The sequence below is a fragment of the Hermetia illucens genome, chromosome 1, assembly GCF_905115235.1.
Source record: "Hermetia illucens chromosome 1, iHerIll2.2.curated.20191125, whole genome shotgun sequence".
Classification (NCBI taxonomy): Eukaryota; Metazoa; Arthropoda; class Insecta; order Diptera; family Stratiomyidae; genus Hermetia; species Hermetia illucens.
The window spans coordinates 204,221,907-204,244,240 of record NC_051849.1 but is presented as its reverse complement, the minus strand read 5'-3'; the positions used below and the strand labels follow the sequence as shown (position 1 = coordinate 204,244,240).

At 45.5% G+C, this 22,334-nt stretch overlaps 2 protein-coding genes across 2 annotated transcripts in view; one reads left to right on the top strand and one right to left on the bottom strand.

Annotated features, from left to right (window-relative positions):
* LOC119647247 (probable G-protein coupled receptor CG31760) overlaps positions 1 to 22,334 on the top strand; it is a 178,263-nt gene that overhangs the window by 142,584 nt on the left and 13,345 nt on the right. The gene's annotated exons all lie outside the window — the stretch shown is intronic.
* Positions 18,104 to 19,031, bottom strand: LOC119659321. The gene is made up of 4 exons (XM_038067349.1): positions 18,824 to 19,031; positions 18,617 to 18,755; positions 18,406 to 18,561; positions 18,104 to 18,344 (listed from the first exon to the last, which is right to left on the bottom strand). The coding sequence occupies exons 1-4, from the start codon at positions 18,925 to 18,927 to the stop codon at positions 18,207 to 18,209; spliced, it is 537 nt and encodes a 178-aa protein (XP_037923277.1). The 5' UTR covers positions 18,928 to 19,031; the 3' UTR covers positions 18,104 to 18,206.

Below are 22,334 nucleotides of genomic sequence, written 5' to 3'. Positions count from 1 at the left end.
ACATGATTACCTCTCACCATCGCTCGCTGTTACCTGAAATGCCCTTCAGTTCCCCCTACGACTTCTCGAGACGCTCACACTCCTCCTCAACTGTTCTGGTCCATCTTGGAAGAGTGGATACTACTGCATGGAATAGTCCATATTGGAATCGTCGCCCCTCCTCATTGTGTGACCTATCTACTGCCACTTTCGTCATCCTATCACAACGCATACGAGTGCCAGGTCTGTACGCCGATAGTTTCAGGCCAGCGTACTCCAACGAAATAACGCAGACAGGTATTGACGAAAGCTTGGAGCTTTTGAGAACCTCCCATTTCCCACGTAAAACGTGTGCCCCTATTTGGATCCTTAACGATCATCTCCTTCTTCCAGTAATTGCAGTAATTGAAGGGGTTGCCATAAATAGCGGGGAGACCGTCAAATCCAGCGGCTTTACTCCATTTGAATACATTAATAGTGAAATGATTTCTCTTCTGCTTGGAGCAGCAGTCCGTATCCATAAGTTACGGTGACTAGCCATTTCATTCACAAAAGGAGGAACTTCACCGGATGTGATACGGTTAAGAACCGTGGTGGCTTCTCTTGTTGCACACATCCGGAAGACAAATCCCACATCTACTGCTGATCGCGAAGTAGTCGATATAACTTGCCGTACGGTGTCGGCCAGGCCCAACCAACCTTATGGCAGGCTCTGTGCCTGAATAATGCGCCACCAATGATAAGGTGGCGGAAGTCTCAGGAATTCATAAATCTCCCACCATTATCGTTATGGTCGCCAACACAGTGTTTCTGCATTACATATCTGAGCAAGTTATTGTCAAAGTCCTCCTTGTCATTCAAATGACCCATCACGATCACAATGTCCTGGGCTGCGTCTAACTGCAGGTAGAAAGCATAATTTGCTTGTATATCTGAAGTCTCCGCTGGGCATGGGAGTGAATCCGATAGTTTATTGCAGTACATTGAGACAGTTGAGCACATCTTCAACTTGTTAGATGATTGCGCAGATATCATCCACATACTTTCTCTAGTACCTCGGCATAAGACCGGCGAAGGTAACTTCATTTCCAGGTTTACCACGTAGATTAACTTGGAGAAAGGATTTCCCATCGGGCTCCTTTTGGCTGTCTCCCTAAAAATGAAATAGTTTTCTTCTAAGCAGATTCATGTATAATTTGTAGCCCATTGTGGATCATTTTGTTATTGATATAGACAATCCTCTTCTAGACCGGTCGCGCATTTGACTGGGACACTCAGAAAAAGAGTCTTAATGTCAAAGGAGGCGAATTCTTCACCTTCATCGTGTTTCCCAACCAACTGAAGATCCTGGGAGAAATCTCTTGATTTCTTGACCAATCTGCTTTCCATATTATGGAATTTTATCATTACTCATTTGGCTAATTGATGTGGAGGAAGCCTTTTCGGCGAAACGATCAATTCCCCCATATCTCTTTGCTTGGTTTATAATTCCTCGGGAGCCCTTTGATCCTAGAAACTACTGGGTCAAAAACTTTCAACCTTTTATTCCCTTAAATCGGGTGGTATTCTTTGATAACTCTGCCCATCTGTTTTATAAGTTTTGGTAGATAATCAGTCCTGAGGCTTCACTCTGAGTTCCAATATTATCTTCCTCTCACGTAGGTCTTTGTTTACCACATCGAGAACTCTATGTTGATGTTCTCAGGAACTGGCCTCCGCTTTTATGCGAGATTCACATTGTTGTAAGCAAATGGGTCAAATACGTTTCAAGGTTCGAATCTGGGTCCTGTTTCGGAATCCTATTTAACTTTTTGTTAACTGTTACCAGCAGCTATTTCAACAATGGAGGACTGTCTTTATGCATTCTCTCTTTGCGTTGCCAAGTGACTTTCCGTATTGATTTATCTTAAATACAGCGCGGTAGAAGGATTTACTTTGGAAACTTATCATCATCATCAACGGCGGAACCAGGGGTATCCGGTCTAGGCCTACCTTAATAAGAATCTCCGGACACCCCGGTTCTGCGCCGAGGCCTTCCAATTCGAGATCCCTAAAAGCTGTCTGGCGTCGTGACTTGACTGCCATCGCTCCATCTCAGGCAGCGTCTGTCTCGTCCTCTTTTTCTACCATAGATATTGCCCTTATAGACTTCCCGAGCTGGATCATCTTCATCGATACGGATTAAGTGACATGTACATCGTTGTACATGATTGATGCACAGCAGTGGGCCCAGTACGGAGGACTGTGGGACACTCACAGTGAAAACGTACCCCTGGGGATCGTCAATAGTGTCATATCAAAGCCAGAGCCAGAGATTCCCGTATTAGGTTCCAATTGGCCGAATTAAATGCATTTCTCACATCCAGGGTCACCACCACACAATATTTGATAGTACTGCAGTTTCCAGGGATTGTATCTTCGGCCAAGCCAGTAACCATTTTGATGGCATCAATGCTTGATCTGGCTGGGTGGTCAGTTCAGTATTCCACCAGTAGTTTGGTCTTCTACTGGGGAATGAGCACTTCCTAGGCATAGACGCGTCACCCGCTTTGGCGATGCATTGGATCACATGGACAGCTCTTTCCGTAGAGGCGCCTGCTTTATAAGGTTAGTCTAACCTCACCTCTATGAAGGCTGGCCATCCAGAGCCTTAGCAGACATCTTTCTCGGTTTGGGGCATGATGATCTTCTGTCCGCTGACTCCACCCACAGCCCAAAGAAGATTACCTGGTGATATCTGTGGGTGTAGTAGACATACCAGGAGATTCTACGTGCCAGTCCAGGACTGACAACAGTTAAGTCTACGATTGAGGTAGACCCCCCTTTCTGAAAGGTGTTTACATAACCTTCGTTGGCCAGAATTATATCCAACTTTGCAAAAGCATCTAATAGACTGCGGCCCCTTGCATTTGTCTCTTTGCTACCTTACTTACGGGCCCAAGCATTGAAGTCACCAGCAATCACCCTTAGACTACGACCCCTTGCGTCGAGAACAAGACTGTCAAGCATTTCCTCGAATTCGGACAGTGTCAGACTTGGTGGGGCGTAACAGCAGTACACATATAGCCCGTTAATTCCCGCCTAGACAAAGCCGCTATATGTCTCACTCTCAGTATATTGTACGGCCTGTCCACCGCATGCCCATATCGCCGCTCCACTAGTCGAATCTGTAACCCATATGCCACCATGACGGTTTCTATAGGGTTCCCTAATGATGGCAATTTCCACTCGGATTCGTAGGTGGTCTGCACGAGTAAATCTTGAGCGACCCTGCAATGATTGAGGTTTATTTGAATAAATGTCATTTTCTCATTGAAGTCAGCGCCTTCCTAAATTCCGCGCATTTAGCTCTTCCGGCAATGTGCCGGTAATCCCGTCTCTCACTTTCTTCGCACAATAAGCATTTCGGGTTCCTATTGCACGCTTTGGCAATATGGCTTTATCCCCACACTTTCTGTATCGATCGGACCGATCAATGCTGCTGGTGAATGCTTTCACGAAATGACCAAACGCGAGGCACTTGAAGCACCTCTTTAGAGAAATCTGCTCTCACAGACGGCAAACAACCCATCCGATTCGAACCTTCCCGGCTGCCAATAACTTCTGCGCTGCGTCCGCTGGTAATTGGAATGTAGCCGTTTCACAGGTTTTTCGAAAACTCACAATGGACTCCTTGGCAAGTTCCTCCAACTTAAACTGTTGCAACAAGGCAGTGCAAATTTCTTCTTTGGATGTCACTTCATCGAGATCCCTGCACTGTATATAGACCTCATGTTTTTGGGTCCGTACTGTAACATTCTCCCCAAGTGAGTTCTTAACTTGAATTTGGAAGCCAACAATTTTTTCCAAGCTGGTTTTTTCAGCTCAAACATGAGGTCACCCTTCTAGATCCTTCGAATCTTGCTGACATTTCCGCGAAGATCTTTTAGGTCGGAGTAAACTTTGACCTTTTCCGGTATCTCCTCGTAGGATAAACTTCCATTGCTGGAGATCACAATTGCTACTGGGGGAATTCGCACTTTCGCCTTTTTTTTCGCCTTTTTAAATAACAACTTTGGTCCATCCATCGTTTGAATTCCTCTTGGATTTTGCCGATTCGATTGCCAGAGCTTGCACTTGGGGGAACTGCTTTCTCTCTTCAGTGCTTTTAGTTGCATTTTTCGAAACTATTTGTATGGCCTTTTTCCTCTTAGGCGCCTGCTGATTTCCCAGAGGATCCACATCTTTTCCCGAACTCTCTTCTTTGGTGGCAGGTTGATTGATTAGATCGCTCTCAACAGTGTCACAGTGACTTTCCTCTGGGCTCCCGGGAATAGGAACATAGAGGGAAATGAATGTGTTAGCGGATTGGTCAGGCGAGACTCTGCTCTTGGCAGCCCTTCGGTGGATGCAGTCGGTGTCTTGCTGGCGACTGTCAAGGGTGGAACCTACACGCACTAGTTAGCAGCTGTGGGCCTTAGATGTCGAAAGCTTACTACCTGTGCCAAGTCAAGGAGGATTAGGCCCGCTTATAATATAGCCCGATCACGAGAGCTCCTTTGCCAGATGCGTGCAAATGCATTCAAGATTACGGCGGTCTGCACGGGTCACTGGTCCAAAGGGTACCATACGCCAGGCTTCGCAAACCCTACCCTCAACCACTTTCTCTGCAATTGCCCAGATCTAGCTAGAGTCAGGCTACGGGCACTGGATAAACCATTCTTTGGCGACCTCAGAAAGATTTCTAGTTGCTACGGGCTGGCTCTAAAGATCCGAGCCGGCTGGACTCTGCCTTACTGCTCTCATAACAGCAGTCACGGTTTGTGCATCTAAACCGCGCACTACAGCGCTACTCGGAGCGCCACTGATATCTACCTAACTACCAGGTAATTATCGATATCCTGCGCTCAGGAAATAGAATAGATTTAGTTGCATCTTCCATCTGAAATCTCAGATACCTTGCACGCAAACATAGAATGAATTTACACTCGTAATTTTATCATTAATTCAGCTTTTTCGATCCCATACCTTTTTTGAAACTATCTAATTGTTGAAACTGAATAGCATAAATCGAACATAAAAGAATTTTTTCTAAATAATGTTAAAAATAGGGAACTTTTCTAGTATCAGATACTTTATAGGTAACCCTTTTCAAACAGGACTACAATATATGAAATTGAACTAGACTTCTACAATATCCTTGAAAACTTCTTTCGTCCTGTCTACTTTATTTCCAAATAACTCCAACAATTTTCATGGTAACTTCAGGAATATTGCAATTCAAGAACCATCAAAGATGTTCACATAGAAAAGATAACAAAGTTTTTTCAATTATATCAACAAAGTTGTGAAGAAGAAGTGTTAACAATAAATGGAATTATAGTCCTTGTAGTAAGAAGTTTTCATACTATTTTACTGTAGTTGAAACTGCTTTCAAGAATGTTATATTCAAGGAGGACCTGTATCAAAATTTGTTATTTGCCATTGTTGTGAGGAATTTCCTCATTCAGAGGTAGAGGAAAATAGGGTTAGAAGATGTTAGGCTCAATTCTGTATTCTCTTTTGTAGAGTCTTTACTACGAAAAGTTGAACGAGGAAATTGTCAAGTTTTTATTGTTGTTTCCTCTGTACTTAGATGTGAATTAAAAGATGTTTTTCTTTGTATTTGAGTTTGAGTTGTTTGATGGAGACGTGGATTTTACCCTTCATTTAAAAGGAAAATGAATAAATTTCACGATCAATGGATTACAAAGTGGACCTCATTCTTTCCTGTTTTTCACTCACGTCAACCTCAAAGTTTTTCTCTTAGAAACTCCTTCCAAACTTTCTATCTAAAACACGTTTCACTCACAACTCATTCTGTTCAGTAAAATAGTTTTGAACTATGCCGTTGTACTTTTCTTGGAAAATGTTCTACAAATGAACTCTAAGAAGACATCAGAACTTTCCAGAATATCCTTGTTCGGTGCTAGTGAGTTCTCTGAACTGATGTATCATATTATCTACTTTTCATGTAGGATAACAAAAGAAGGAAGAAGAAATCGGCAGCGTGTTGAAGTAAACTCGTATTTAAGAGTAGTTACTGACAACTACCATTATCCTAATGGACCGTAAATTGGAGAACACCACGTATGCACATATTTTCTGAGCCCTTCAATGAAGGGTTTCTTTACAGATGGACTTTTAGTATGAATTGAAAAAAAGTGGGAAAATGTTGTACATATAAAGGTTATTCATGGCTTCTTAGATAGCATCTTTCTTGAAAAGCACAATAAAATAGGACGCCGATTTTCCTTACTGTGTGGAGATGCCATATCTCCCATCAGGCGCGTCCTTTCGTGCGGATGATGGAATGTTGGGCGAATGTGTCATGGGCATACACATGCACGCGTCCGGAGATGTGGGTGTACGGGTTTGCTTATGCGATAGGTTGGAAGTAAACGCCCACCCGTGGATAAAAATTGGCTAAGGGATACCCAGAAATGAAACCAAACATGGAGGAAAAGAAGGAGAATAAAGTTACGGTGCAGGGCTTCCGAAACCCAGTACCAGCGGTTTTTGGGAGTGGGCAATCAGGCCGTCCATATCCAACGACCGCAGTGCCTTAGTAGTGAGAACCTTGGCTACTGTGGCGTCTAATGTTATAAGCGTACCGGAGGGATTGGAACTGGCTCCATGGACGGACCCGTTCAGAAGGAGCTCGATTCTTCGCAGATCCTCTTCCATACGAGCACAAGTCGCAGCGATCGCTACCCCAGTGGGAAGCGCGTAGCGGGAGTTTTCGATGAGGAAGAATCCTTGACGCCGAATCACCCGAGCGATGCTTTAGGCAACGATCAGTCTAGAGCTGCGTTTACTGCCCTCAAAAAAGATCATGGAGCTATGTGAATTCATAAAGGAGCGCAGAAACATTCACCAGAATATAAGGGCCGTTTGGCACACCGCAAGGCCCAGGAAGAATGAGGGGGAAAGCCGTCGATTGAAAAAGTGAACCAGGCGATTCAAGTAACGACTGTTCAAAATACAAAAGGGAGAAGCCTGGGGAAGGGGCTGCGCGAAAAGCTGAACGACTAAAAGGCCAGCAAACCCTGAGAACTACTACTATAAGAACTACTGAAGCTGCTTGTGACACTATTGCAACGTCGACCTCGAGAAAGTGACCGGACCTTCAAAGGCAGATGCGGAAGCTTGGAGAAAAGTGGAACGACGGAAAAGAAATGATCGGAGGAAGATAAGACCGGAGGTGATTATCCTTTCCAAACGAGGCGAAAGGTCATACGCCGACATTCTCAGGAGAGTGAAAGCAGACTTCGAATTCACCAACTTGGGAGACAATGTCAGCCTCAATAGACGGTCCTAGAAGGGACCAGTTACATTGTGAAGCCATGCAGCAGTCCAAATGACTGGTCGAAGCAATGCAGGAGATGCGGAGTGGAAGGCCATATCAGCAAGGACTGCGAAGCTAACCCAAATTGCCTACTGTACAAATGAAAGGAGGGTGTGGATCATCGGAACATCGTAGGCAGCAGCGGGTGCCCGTAATTCAGGAGAGCCTTTAACACAAATCGCAGCTGAGGTTGATACAAATCAACCTCAACCACTGCGAGGTGGTGTAAGATCTACTCTGGCAAACCATCCTCGAGAAAAACATCGATGTGGCCATAATAAGTGAGCCATATCAAAACCACGGTAGTAGCATTTGGGTCAAAGGCCAAACGAGCCAGCAACGCTATGGGCTTGTATAAAACGAGCCTTCGAGGAAATAATGGAGCACTCGGAAGAGGTCTTCAGAAGAGCGAAACTAAAGGGCATCCACATCTACAGCTGCTATGTTCCAACCAGCACTACACTCCCCGGGTATGAGCAGATGCTTGCCGCTCTGGTTTTGGATGCAAGAGGACGTTGGCCGACCATAATAACAGGCGATTTTAATCCGTGGACTCTTGAATGGGGCAGCCAAACAAATAATGGGAGGGGACGTGTTCTCCTCGAAGCGTTCACGGAGCTAAACGTGGTCCTGGCGAATGTTGGGGCCTCGTACACTTTCCGGGGAAGGGACCTGGGGTTTATTGTGGACCTGACATACGTGAGTGCCACTTTAGCTAATAAAGTCGCTTGGCATGTCAGTGAGGACTATACTCACAGCGACCACCTGGCAATCTTCTTAGAAATCAAGAGTGGATTGACCTCGAAAAAGAGTTCTCGCAGAATGCTGGGTGGTACCCTCGGCTGAACAGCGAAAACTTTCTAGGTCGACATGTTTTCTGTGGCGCTCAAACCCGACATATCCCTGAATGGTACGGCTAGAGAAAAAGCCAACCAAATCACTCCATGGGTGAAGGAAGCATGCGATGCTATGCCCAGAAGACGATTCCTCCCCAATAGGCAACCCAACTACTGATGGAACAATGAAATCGCACGCTTACGAACCGCATGTTTCCGGGCAAGGAGGCTTTGCCAAATGCTCAAGGGGAAACCGGGTTGCGACGGTCGAGAAGAGGCACACAGGCAATCGCGTGGCAGTCTAAAAGAATCCATTAGGAGGAGCAAAACGAAGTGCTCCAAACAGCTGTGCGACCATATCGACATAATCCCTCGGGCGAGGCCTACAAAGCTGTAATGAAAAGGTTGTTTGGATCACTCTAGGTGACCTGTCCACGCCTCATGAAACAGATTGTCACCACTCTGTTCCCTCACCACGAAAATAGGGGAGGGTAAATGGTTGTCCAGCTTAACGAGGGCGAAATACCTCCAGTTACTGTCAAGGTGCTGTGGAAATATGTGGCAGGATCGGTGAAAACAAGGTATCCCCAATCGAGCTTTGAAACTGGCAGTGAAGACTAGGCCCGACCTTTTCGCCAACACCTTCGTGGCGTGCCTAAAAGAAGGAATATTCCCTGTCCAGTGGAAAAAGCAAAAGTTGGTTTTGCTTCCGAAACCTATCGAGCCACGTGGAAACCCAGCATCGTATCATGTTATCTCCCTGCTAAATACAATGGGCAAGATAATGGAGAGAGACATCTACAGCAGAATTCTACCCATCATCGAAGCTAGCAATGGTTTGTCGGAACGCCAGTTTGGTTTCCAACCTGCCCGCTATACGGTGCACGCAATTAGCATGATAGTAAACCAGACAAAAGGTGCACTGATTTCTGGCGGCTGCTGTGCCGAGTTGGCGCTGGATGTCAAAAACGGATTTGACTCGGCCAACTGGAATAGAATTAAAGGGGAGTTGACTGACATAGGTGTCCCCAGATACTTAGCGAATTTGGTGTTAAACTACATCTCAGAGAGGACTCTGATACGGGACGGGTGAGAGCCACAAACAGTACATTGTCACAGCCGGAGAACCACAGGGATCGGCACTTGGTCTCCTGTGGTATCATGTATAATGGGGTGCTTGCTCCTGTCGTCCCAGAGGCGACTACGATTGTCGGCTTTACTGATGACCTAGCTGTGCGGTCTTAATAGTCAACCGCAGGAAAAATAACACCGTGAAAGTGAAGGTCGGACATACGGTCGTATCAAAGCCGGCTATTCAGGGAACATTTAGAATAAAGAATGCCAAAAGGCAGCCAGTGCCACCACGGCACTTGCAAAAATGTTTCCAAACATTGGTGAGCCGAAACACTGCTGAAGATTGGTGCTAGCTGGAGTGCGCGCCCCATCCTGCTCTATTCGTCACCCGTGTGGGCAGAGGCGCTTGCAAGCTCTCAGAGACGGAAGCAGGTGAACTCAGTTTACCGGCTGATGGTTTGCTGTGCTTTTAGAATTACATCAGATGAGTGTGCTGTACCATGCAAGACGTATAGAAGGGTACTCAGAGCATAGAAATGCGGCAAGGTCAAGGTCGCATGATTTCTGGCAACGCAAATGGGACGAGTCTACGAAAGGTCGGTGGACGCGACAGGCTCATTCCCAACATTAGAGTGTCGCTTGATCAGAAACACGGATATACCAACTACCACATTACCCAGTTCCTCACGGGGCACGCTGTATCTGTACCGTTTTGGGGTAAACGAATCTCCCATTTGTCCCAGATGCGATTACATACCGGAGGATCCGGAGCATGTGATGTTTCACTGGGCAAGATTTGCAATGGAGAGGAGCTTAAATCAAGTGCTAGGCAGGAGCGTGACCCCAGAGAGCTTTGTTGCGGAGATGCTGAAGTCCGAGGGGAGGTGGCATGCAGTTTGCTCCACAATCATGCAAATGCAGGAGCAGTTGCTGAAGGAACAAAAGAAGGAGGAACGCCGCAAATAAAAGAAGGACAAGTAACTAAGGGCAAACCTACCCAGCGAGGTAATATCTAAATGGTGGTCCTGTGGGGCTGGGGCTGGAGGGACCGGGGGTGGTTTTTAGTGGGTGCCAATTCGAATCCCACAGGCGCCCGCTGTAACTCCGGCATTTTGGAGACGGTGCTGGGGCAGACCTGTCATTTTGAGATTTTCCACATCCGTGTACTAACAAAGAAACAAACAGATAGTATCTTTCTTGAAAAGCACAATAAAACAGGACGCCATAGCAAAAAGATTTTCCTTACTGTGAAATGTAACATAAATCTAGTGAAGGCTGTGGGTCGTTAAACCTTTGTTATAAAATGTTCTCTCCTTTGATTCTGGGAAGTGAGCACAATACGAATAGGTCCTTTCATTTGTAAGATTCCTTTTTGCGTCGTAACAGCTTTTATCAATCTTCAGACTGACCTCCATACATATATTCGAGCCATTGTCTTTAGGGCCAATATCTTCGAAATGACTGGTGTGTTCATAGCATTTTAATAGTAGCTACGGAAACACAAAGTCATTGTGTTTGAGGTTGGATGATGCCGAAAGTAAAGAGCTTTATGTTGATTAGCAAGATAATTGGTTGAATTACAATCTACCGTAATTGTTCTGGTTAATTGAGAAACACCAGCATCCCATTTTATGGCCGATAATTAATTTTAGTATAGCAAGTCACCAAAGGGGCCTCAACAAGCTGCTAATGGTTTACATTACAGGCTAATTGTTAGATTTAATAATTGGAAAGTGAAAACTGAGGGTTCTGTGAACTATATGCTTAGTGAGTTAATTAGTTTTCGATGAAGATCTGAAAGTAGCATGAATAAAAGATATATTGTGGCATATTTTTGAAAAGCAAAAAGTACGGGTATATATTTTCATCGACTTCTTTATGTTACTGAAAGTTTTGTACAACACCTTTCCTTACCCGTACAGGTCATTACCAATATTGGTTCGGTTGGGTGAACCCTTATTATTATTATTATTCGGTTATGGTAAAGTCGCACTGCGTCCTGCGTATCTTAAGCAACCCTATAAACTTTGGGAATTTTAGTACATTCCCTACTTCCAAATCTTTCAACTTCGCATCTGGTATTAAATGTTCTCCCAGATGCCTCGACCTACTTTGCACAAGCGCTCGACACTGCCCCAGAACGTGTATAGAGGTTTCGACAAAATCCGCACATAATCTGCAGGTGGAGCCCGTAGATATCCCTAGCTTTCTTAGATGATAGTTTAGTCGCCAGTGAGCAGTGAGAATTGCCACCAAGAAGTGAGGTTTAAACCATGGTGCACTTGGGTTCTAATTCCCCAATGAGCACCCTGGACTGCTCCTGGCAGGCCGGCCCAGTATGGTTTCCTCAGCCGTTCCTTTTCATTTTTTAATGTCAGAGCGATGAATCCGTTTCCGATTCCACAGGAAGATTCTGACCCGTGTAAAGACATTCCTTCCCCTTTCTTAGCCAGTTTGTCCGCTATCTCATTGCCTTCCAATCCAACATGTTCTGAAAGCCTGCGTATCCAAACTTTATTGACCAAGCCGAGCGTATTCAGTCTCTTAAGGCAATCCCATACCAGTTTAGACTTCACCTGGTTGGATCTAAATCGCCGCTTGGCTGTCGGTGAGAATAGCAATGTTCTGTTCCCGTAAGCACCCTGGCACCCGCTCCCTCTGCTGTGAGAGATCCGTCACTGTACCAAGTAGTCAACCGCTGGTTTGAGCGGTTTGTCACAACCACGCTCTGCCAGTTTGTTTTATTACTCCAACGTGTTTCAAACTTCTCATAGAAGTGAAACCTCGTTGTCATATTATCCCTTGAAATCAATAAGTCGGAGTACAGCCCAGAAAGAATATCAATCTTCCTTCGATGTAGGCAGGTCCCCGCCTCACTGATATTTCCGGTCATCTTGCAGCTTGCCCTCCTGCATCTGTAAGTGCAGATGGAGAGGGGTTTATCCCCAGGGCAGTCTTTGAAGTTTGTGTCACTTCGTGACATTTGTGATGAGTTCAGTTCTTTCTGTCCAGATAAAGGCCCCATAGGTAATCATTGGCCTCACTATTGCAGTGCATATCCAAAGTAGAATCTTCGGGGTGCACCTCCATTTTCTCCAGCTATGGACCTGCAAGTCATTAGAATCTTTGTATATCCTTAACCAGCACTATTCCAATGTTCTCCTTGAAACTTGCGCTTGCAGTTAACGCGGGTACAGCTCTCGCATGATGGAGGTTTATCTGAGCTACCTTAATGCTGGCCAATGACTCCGCTTTCTCTACTGTCGCGGTACCATCTTTCTCCTCCGACATTGCGCTTCCCTGTAAGACGCTGATCATCCTGAGCCCAAAAAGATCTAGGTCTAGGTCGCCCAGCTTCTGCTCGTCACTGGGCCCTGACTGATCCAGTCCTTTCCGCCTCTACGGCTTCGGCGCTTCTTTCGTATACCTCGGTAAATTTTAACCCGATGTCGCCTCCGAATTGTCTTTCCTCGGATTTTTCCTGGGCACGTTCACAAGTATGTTGCCAAACCCATAATTGATATGGCAACTCCAACGTTTGATTGTCTCCAGGGATCGGTCATCCCCCCCGATCGTGAGGAGTCTACCCTTGCCACTCACCTTTCTTCTGTGAACTCTCCATAATCGTGTATGGAGATCCTCATCCAAAATGATAAAGAGGTTCATAATACCTTCCTTCTCTATCGTTGAGGCTTTCGGGAGAAAAACGGTCCCCATATGTACTCCTCGTTTATCATCGCCAGCACATGTCGACAGTTCTGCTCCTTCCGAGCCCCCTTCCGGCAATTTAGATACTACAGCCGCCTCTGCAGTGTATTCCGTCGCGCCGTCCACCAGTATATGACCTGGTCGAAAACTCATCGACACACAAGCTTTGCAATCCTTTCCTTAGACATCTGTCTGACAACAATCAATAGTTTCCTGCTCCTTAGAAGGGAGTGTTTGCTTGGGAAACACTTTTAGCAATATGGCCTGTCGAATGCCTTTGACCGTACCAGCATAACTGATGATGGGCTTCCTGATCCCTGCCTTCAACACTGACTTACCCTGGTTTCACCCCTGTTGGGTTCCGGTTTGCGTTTTTTGGGAGCATTCCCCTCATGCGGGCCAATCGTCCGCTTTCTTGGCTCCGATAAGAGGGTTATGTCTGTCCTGAGCATTCTTAAGGGCCTGTTCCTAGTTCTCAGTATTTCCAAGATGTATCTCCGCCTGATCAACCAGTTTGTGTGCTGCATGGGATCCCGCTTGTTTGGTTTTATTTTTTTTGTGTTTATGCTTTTGCTCATTTAATTCCCACTAGTATGGGGTTAGGAGGTTCGTCGTGCCATATCATCCCATGACACGGTAAGGTCAAACTTACTCCCTGAGGCGACTAGATATCAGTGAGGTTCTGCTTGAATCCAGCTGGGTACCGCCGACTGCAAACTATCCAATGGACACAGTTCGCATGATACCCTTGATTGGGGAAGGTGTTTTTCGATGCCTAGTTTAGATCAGCAGCGTTTTGTTAATATAGTTGGGTCACCCCGTTCAGAGAGTGACTGTAACTACTCACTAAGGGCCTTGACCGCTGGAAAGCCACACCTCACCCTAGAAGAGAGACAGCTCACACTCAGAGAGAGATAGGTTGGCCCCAGGGAGCTATATTTCGCGTCAGTCTACCCTGTAGTGAATTCCTTGACGCCGGTGAATCTTTAGAACGAGATACAACCCAATACTGCCGATGATATATTTGCAAGGTAAAAGATTATTCCAGGTAGATAAACGTCGATGTTCACTATCCACAAAGCCTTATTCAAATTTAATTGACCCTTGAACCTGCGAAAAATGAATCATTATACCTGGCTGTTCAACACATGACCCAGTACCAAGCCCTATCTTACCCCCGCCGTGACAATATACTCCTTAGGGCCATCATCCGTCCCGTACCAGAGAGTCCGGAGAACACCTATATCAGCCATCGCCCCTTTAATTGTGTGCCAGTTGGCCGAGTTGAATGCGTTTTTAACATCCATTGTCAACACGGCACTCAGCTGCAGAAACCAATGCGCCGTTACCAGATTCACGACCATGCTTATTACATCCGCCGTAGAGCGGGCACATCGGAAACCATAGTGGCTTGCCGACATGGAGGCTGTTGTTGATGACAATTTCCATCATCTTTCCTAATGTACCCAGCAGGCAAATTGGGCGATATAATTTTGGATCACTGGGTGGCGCTTGAGTCTTGGAGGTAACACCAAGTTTTGTTTTTTCTACTGAGCAGGGAATATTGTTTTAGACATGCCACGAAGGTGTTAGTGAAATTGTCCGGGCTAGTCTTCACTGCCAGCTTCAAAGCTCTGTAGCTACTCCGCAGTTCCTGGAAGTATTAGACCTTCGTTGAGCTAAACAACCACTTGCCTTTCGCTGTTTTCGTGATGAGGAAACAGAGTGGTAACAATCTCTTTCAGGAGACGCGGGTAGGTCGCCTGGGGGAGATTTTTACAGCCTTTTAAACACCGCCCTGTATGCCCAACCCTAAGAGTTTATATCGGCATGGTCACACAGCTATTTGTAGCAGGACTTCCTGCTCCTCCAAATGGCTTCTTTTGAGAGTCCACACATTTGCCGGCGCTTGCTCTCGACGGTCGCTATCGTACTTTCGCCTGAGCCTCTGACAAAGCCTATTTGCCCGGAAACATGCGGCTCGCGAACTTGCTGCTTCGTTATTCCACCGGTAGTTTGGTTCCCTACTGGGAGCAAACGCCTTTTGGACATAATAGCATCCCAAGCTTCCGTCATCCATCGGCTGATTTGGGAGACTTTTTTCAGTTGCACTATGCAGAGATATGTCGAGCTTGAAGGCTACGGAAAACATATATCTCTCAGAAGATTTCGCCGTCCAGCCGAGCAAATCACCCGACATCCTGCGAGATATCTTTTTAGGCCATGATTTGCATGCGCATTGCCTGGTAATCACTATGAGTATTGTCCTCATTGACTGGCCAGCGATGCTCATGTATGTCATGTCCAAGATCTGGGTCCATTTGACTATTCAGTAATTTCCTCACTAAAGGAGAAAATTCTGGAAGAAAGTGTGCAACCAAAGAGTTTATGTAATGCTGTTGCTGGCATAATGGGTAACTGTATGCAGTTTCAACGTTATTAGTCATTTAATATGAATTGATTACGATGAGCACCTAAGAAAGCTCCTTGCGTAAGCGAGTACTAATTAACAACCAATCGACTCATGGCGAGCAGTTTTTGGCAGCAGTTCAATTAAGCAATTTGGAGAGTTCAGAACCTTGTTTTGCTTTTGGTAACGAAATTTCAAAAAGTTTAATAACATGCATATTTATGCCAGATTGTCGCCAGAAGAATTTAATTTCTGAACTTTTTGTCGAATTCACAAGATTTCTAGAAAGTCTATATTCAAATTCATGTGATTTATATGTCGAATTTGCAAATGCTGTTGTCAGGCGTACAAAATCAATGAGAATTGTGCTCTAATGGAAGCTAAGAAAAAAGTGAAAAATTCCGCCATAAATGGACCTTGAAAAGTAATAGATCACAAAGTTCGCTTCATGGGATAATAATTGTGGACGACTCAATCCACACTTTCATACTAACTATCACTTCTCGATCACGAGGGATTTAATTATTTGCAGGGTTTTTTGTTGATGGTAGTTTGATAAGCTTTTTTGGTTGGTCTTCCGTAACGATACGCCGTTGAACTACCAACTAAACACATCACTGCCATCAAAGTACTAACCTAGAACCATTTCACACATTACTTTAGATTAACGTCCCGCTCTAGCAGCTTAGAGTGCCCTCAACCCAGGGAATTCCTTTCATCAACACGAAGGGAAAGGAGTAAGGCAGTTGTTTGTTCAAGGAACCCCTTGCCATCCAGTTCCTCCACCGGTCGAGTTCCATCTTCTTCGCAAAAAAGAACTCGAATGTAATACGTAACACGCCTCCATCTGCCAGCTCTCTTCAGCATCTCTCTGACAACGTTATCTGAAGGGAACTCCCCTGTATCTGCATAAAATTGCTGACAAAACCAACCCCATCTGTCACAAAAAGAAAAAGTTGTGTTCGAGGTCGAGGTCGCCAAATCTTGTGCTAGTAAAACTGACAACCTCCATGCCCACTAAAAAGTTAGGCAGAGTCAGGCAGACTATCGTAAGAAGCATTCCAGAGGTTTGGCCCTAGGATAGACCCCTGTGCTCCTCTGGCTTTCAAGCGTCTCATAGAGCAAGGAACAACTTTGCAGATAATCCCTCAATACCCAAGAGTTTTCTAGTGCCTCTAGCATATCAAGCGTTATGAAGAACACTATCTGCCAAGATCGTAGGCTGTGGGCCACGACTCAATGAAGTGCATCCGCGACCTTCACATCATGCATGAGGGTATGCAGACGGTCGCTCACAGTCTCCTTTTCCTTTGCTGATTATCGCGAGACTCAACACCGTCTAGCGACAAGGAAAAATATCCTTGTTCAGGAGAGCGTTGAACGCCTCGAGCACCAAGTCTGGCCAGTTTGTAAACTTCCACCGGGATACCATCAAGACCTGGCGCCTTGTTAGTTTCCACGGCAAGAACTGCGTCTTCGAGCTCTTTGATGGTGAAAAGTTGGCAGCCCAGTCTACGCCTTCGCCCCACTTTTGACATTAACTCGTATGGGATATCTGAAGAATAATGCGGTCCATCTGGTTGGTACTTAGTATGCAAGGCTTCCGCAGAGCCTCGATTTTTCAGGTGGCAAGTACATAGCCAAATTCCCACCGTTCCCCTTTTATTTCGTTAACTAGGTACTGCCAGCCTCTAGCTTTGCTTTTATTTATCGCACTACAAAGTCTGCTTTGCTTTGTTTGCTTTTGCCTTGTGGCGCACGCTTCATCGCAGGCGTGAAAACGTTGTGCCAAACAACGGAACTTATGTCACTCCTTCCATAGTTCGGCAGTTTCCGCCGCTCATCAGTCCCTCCAGAGCATGAAAACTTCACAGATTGTCATTATCAGAATCGGCAATGAACTAACAACAATGTTAGCTGCAACTCTACCACCCCCGAAATGCCCTTTAGAGCGACTTTGCTTGTTCTAAGAGCTTCAACGGATCTCCCGATATTGACCTCTGCAAGGTTCCGAGCGCACATCGCAAAATGGGGCCCTCCACTTTGAACGCGAGGTACTTTTGGTGGCTTGCAGAGAAATTTTCTAGAACTCGCCGCCCGCCAACCGACGATACCAGAAATTGCGACGTAAAAGTTTTGTCAGAAATGCTTCCTTCGCAGCCCGGTCGCCGGAAAGTTGCCATGCATTCAGTGTTCAAAACAACTAGCCCGGTTCTCGCCGCCATTTCCAGGATCCGTTTCCCTCTAAAGTCTAATTGAGACACATCCTATTCAAGGGCCATATTATTAAAGTCAGCTCTTACCAGAATTGACCGTCTCCGAAACAGAGTCCCCAATGACATGGAGCCTGCGTCGAAAGCTCGGGATCGGGTTATCAATGCTGAACTCTTGTTAGTTGCATTCAAATCTAATTCAACGAGTTATCTCCGGGTGCTTCCACTAAGTTCAGATCCGAATCCATCTACTCAGGTCTAGCGACTTTATCTGGGCATTTTTCAAAACCAGGAATACTGCAGAGTACTGAAGTTGCCGTCCCCTTACAGGCAGCCGAGTCACTTTGCAAGGTTTCCTGTTTACTGGGGCGTCCGGGTGTTACATCGGGTGTGCCTCTTTCGCGGAGTGCTGCATTTTCGCGCTGCGCCGAAAGGCAGTCAACTCTTCCTCTTTCCAGGACCAGACCAGACCAGACTAATAGGAGCAATAACCGCCGTCTTCCACAAAAAAAAATCCTTAAGAATCCTGACAATTTCTCAAGATTTAAAATTTTATTTGAGATTATAAAGAAACAACTGTAACCACTTATCAGAATTTACCACTTAACATCTAAAAATTACTAAGGAACACCCTCAGTCATAACCCTTCTCGAGCAGTACTTGGACTTGCTAAGGAAATTTCCTAATCGCCTAAGATAGGCGTGATCACATGCCGAATCCAGCTTTCCCTGCTGTCTAAGGAGTAGGAGTAACTCGATCTAAACCAAGAATGCCAAGAATTACGCTTGATATAGATAGAAAAATTCCTCAACGGACAACCTTTGAACGTTCATACATCTCCCTCGTAATATGATAGTGATTGCACAACCAATAGATATAATATAGCTCCTCCTCGATATAGTTAGCACGATCTCTACCAAATATACCAATAAGTTCGACCGTATCAAAAAGCGTAGCTGCTGCTGCTCTTAGCGCCTGAAAATATCTTTTAGAAAATTTTAAAATTCAAGATATTTTAAAGAGTCTATACCACTCTATATTCATCGAATTTTTCGAGGAGAGGATGTCCGGCATCTTCAAGATGATCAAGGATTTCAATGAAATCGTGATACTCACGAAAGACATCCTCTCGAATCATTTCATAGTCTGGTCTGGGTAACTTGCTTGGACTATTTGACCAGATAAATTAGAATTTTAGGCAAACACACTTGAAGTATTTTCAACCAATGTATCTTACTCGATCCTTTTTGTTTCACGAACTTCTTTGAAGAGATAATCCATAACTTCTTCAAAGTCCTCCTGTTTAGCATGTATATTACGTTTGACTTTTGCCAGAAACATTTTACTTTATGAATTTGGTGGAATTAAAAAGTATCTTTTTGAAAAAACTTCTAAAAAATCTTCTTTCTTATGAAAGTTCTAAAATGAATTGATTTTGAACTGAAATACTTCATTTTCCATGGGCTCCTTTAATTACATTTTAAGCCCAGCAAAGTGAAATAACTATTGTCGTTGTTTTGCGAATGAATATTATACGCAGTTCAATTAGTCTTATTTCGGTCAATTGTCAGTATGCTGCGGAGTTCCCACCTCCCATAATTGGTATGCCACGGAGTTATTAATAATATTGTCAACTGACGTCGCACTGCATCCTAAAGGAACTATTGTGCGCCCTTACTGGTTATGGTAGACCTATAAACTATAGTATGTCATTTAAGCCCATAACCGACAGGAACTTTATTATGTTCCCTGCCTCTAAGTGCTTCAACCTGGCATCTGATTTTAAGTATTCTCTAACGAGCCTGAACCTACATTGCACTAGTACCGGAGACTGCCCCATAACATGAGTGGAGGTTTCATCAATCTCCTCACAGAATCTACAGGCAGTGTTCGTAGATATCCTCAGCTTCTTCAGGCCTGCGGTGACCAGTGATTATTCCCACTATTATCCAGAAGTTATTCTTGGTGAGATTTAAACAATCTTTCGAGCGCTTGGGGTCGCAAATGGTAAGAAGTAACCGACTTCGAATCCACCCGCGACCACGAGCAATCATGTCGCGGCCGAGGCGCGGATTTTGTAGGCCTCACCGTATGTATGTGGTGAGGCCTCCAAAATCCAAAGATAAAAGCTTGCATTTGGTGCCTACGGCGACACTAGCCAGAGAGGAAAGTACGGTAACTCTCAACTTGGGAAAAACTAGAAATCCGACTACGGCCGGCCCGTCCGCAGTACTACAGCCCAAATCTACCCGCGAACGGAAGAGGGAGGCTCGGCAGAAGGGAAATTCGGCCACTAAGGAGGGAGGAATACAGGCTGAATCCTGTCTGTCAGAACCTTCTCCTTCACCCTTACCGGTATGTGGAAGTGGATCTAAGCGGCCCAGACACCGTGAACCTGGAAAGGCCCCAAACCGGCGGAAGAATAGAGCACTACGAAAGAAGATGAAGCACCTTGGGAATGAGGACGTGGACGTAACTGTACCACTAGGCGCGGTAATGTCCAGAAAAATCGAACGCAAGAAAGCGGAATCTTCGCCGGAAGGTGGGGATAAAATGGTAACCTCGGTGAGATCCACACTGGATTCACCAGGCTCTTCTGTCAGCGGTAATGCCCGCAAGAAGCGCAAGACCAACACATCAGTTGCAGTCAGCGCTTTATTTTGCTTCGCACCAGGGCTTACATCCACGCGTCCCGCGGGGATTAGGACCGGTGTACCGAGAGGTGATCAAATCAGCGAGGGAGATCTCAATGGAGGTAGTCCCTCCCATAGGCATACTGACAGGAAGGCGGGAAAGAAAATGGCGTATGCGCGAGCTGCAGCCTCAGTTCTAACTGCTTCCGTGGGAGTTTCCTCCAAGGATGGTAAATTATTAGAGGTAGAATTTGCCATCTTCCGCGAATGCCTGTCGAAAAAATTATTGGAGGCTGGAACGAAGCCAAAATTTAACAGTCAAGGTTTTCGCAATGAGCTACTCCATTTGGAGTGCACTGACGAGGCCACCTTTAAGTGGCTTCAGCAGGCAATCCCAGCTTTTAGTTTTCCCACAATGGAGCTGCGAGCGGAGGATAGTGCATACAGTGGCGGATCCCCAGTATGGAGGTTCGCACTAGGGGGAGAGATTTCAGAGTGAATCCCACCTGATAGTAACTTATCCAACACTTTCCATGGAACAGGCGGAAGAAAGGGAAGCCAAAGACGTGATCGGAACTGACTTGATGCCAGTTCGAGTGATCGAAAATATGGAAACCGGACACCGCAAACAAGTCAAACTGCTAAGTGGAAAACAGACGAATGCTGCAGATGAATGGATGAGATGAGATTTCTCATGGATGGGGACATGGGAACTGCTGTACCTCGAAGAGAGAAATCAAACACGAGGGGATCGAATCTCTGGCGGTACGGCGTGGAGGAATGTCGAAAAACATAAAGATTAGTCAAATCAACCTGCAGAATGTCAAAGCCTCCTCCTATCTTTCGGTAGCGAGGCTGACGAAGCTGCAGGACTGCCTCCACATTTTTCTGGTGCGAGAGCCGTGGGTTCGATTTAACAGAATCTGTGGCATTGCATCTCTATATAGGGGCTAGGATCTTCTACGAAGATAGATCCATAAGACCGAGAGCTTGCGTCCTAATGTCACGACAGTTAGAGGCAACCATGCTGAGACAGTTCTGATCACAAGACTTAGTTACGGTCATCGTATAATATCAGATGGCGAGAGGAAAAACATCATATTTGCCTCCGCTTATTTACCCTGTGATTCTTTGTATCCTCCACTGATGCAAGAACTTTGGGATCTGGTAGCATATCCAGAATCAAGTGGTCTCGAACTCTTAATGCGTTGCCATGCGAATGCTCAACATATTTGCAGGAGCAGTAGCAAATGCAATCCAAGAATAGATAAGGTATTTCATTTCATAACTTCAGTTGGTCTGATGACTGCAAACGTAGGTTGCGCCCCTACGTTCATGGGACCTAGAAGAAACAAAATTATTGACCTAACAATCTGTACCTCAAAAGTGTTAGAGTTGATTACACAGTGGTGAGTGATTGACGAGGTCTCACTGTCACATCACCGATAGCGGAAATTCAGTCTGACTATTGCGGGCGAACAGTCTGCAGTACAAAGACGAAACCTAGGAAAACGGATTCATCATCATTATCAACGGCGCAACAACCGGTATCCGGTCGGGGCCCGCCTTCATAAGGAACTTCAGACATCCCGGTTTTGCGCCGAGGTACACCAATTCGATATCCCTAACAGCTATCTGGCGCCCTAACCTACGCCATCGCTCCATCTTAGGCAGGGTCCGCCTCGTCTTCTTTTTCTACCATAGATATTGCCCTTATAGACTTTCTGGGTGGAATCATCCTCATCCATACGGATTAAGTGACCCGCCCACCGTAATCTATTGAGCCGCATCCACAACCGGACGGTCATGATATCGCTTATAGATTTCGTCGTTATGTATGATAGATTACGGAAGCGTCCATCCTCATGCAGGGGGCCAAAATTTCTTCGGAGGATTCTTCTGTCGAACGCGGCCAAGAGTTCGCAATTCTTCTTGCTAAGAACCCAAGTCTCCGAGGAATACATGAGGACTGGCAAAATCATTGTCTTGCACAGTAAGAGCTTTGGCCCTATGGTGAGACGTTTCGAGCGTAACAGTTTGTGTAAGCTGAAATAGACTCTGTTGGCTGACAACAACCGTGCTCGGATTTTATCATCGCAGCTGTTATCGGTTGTG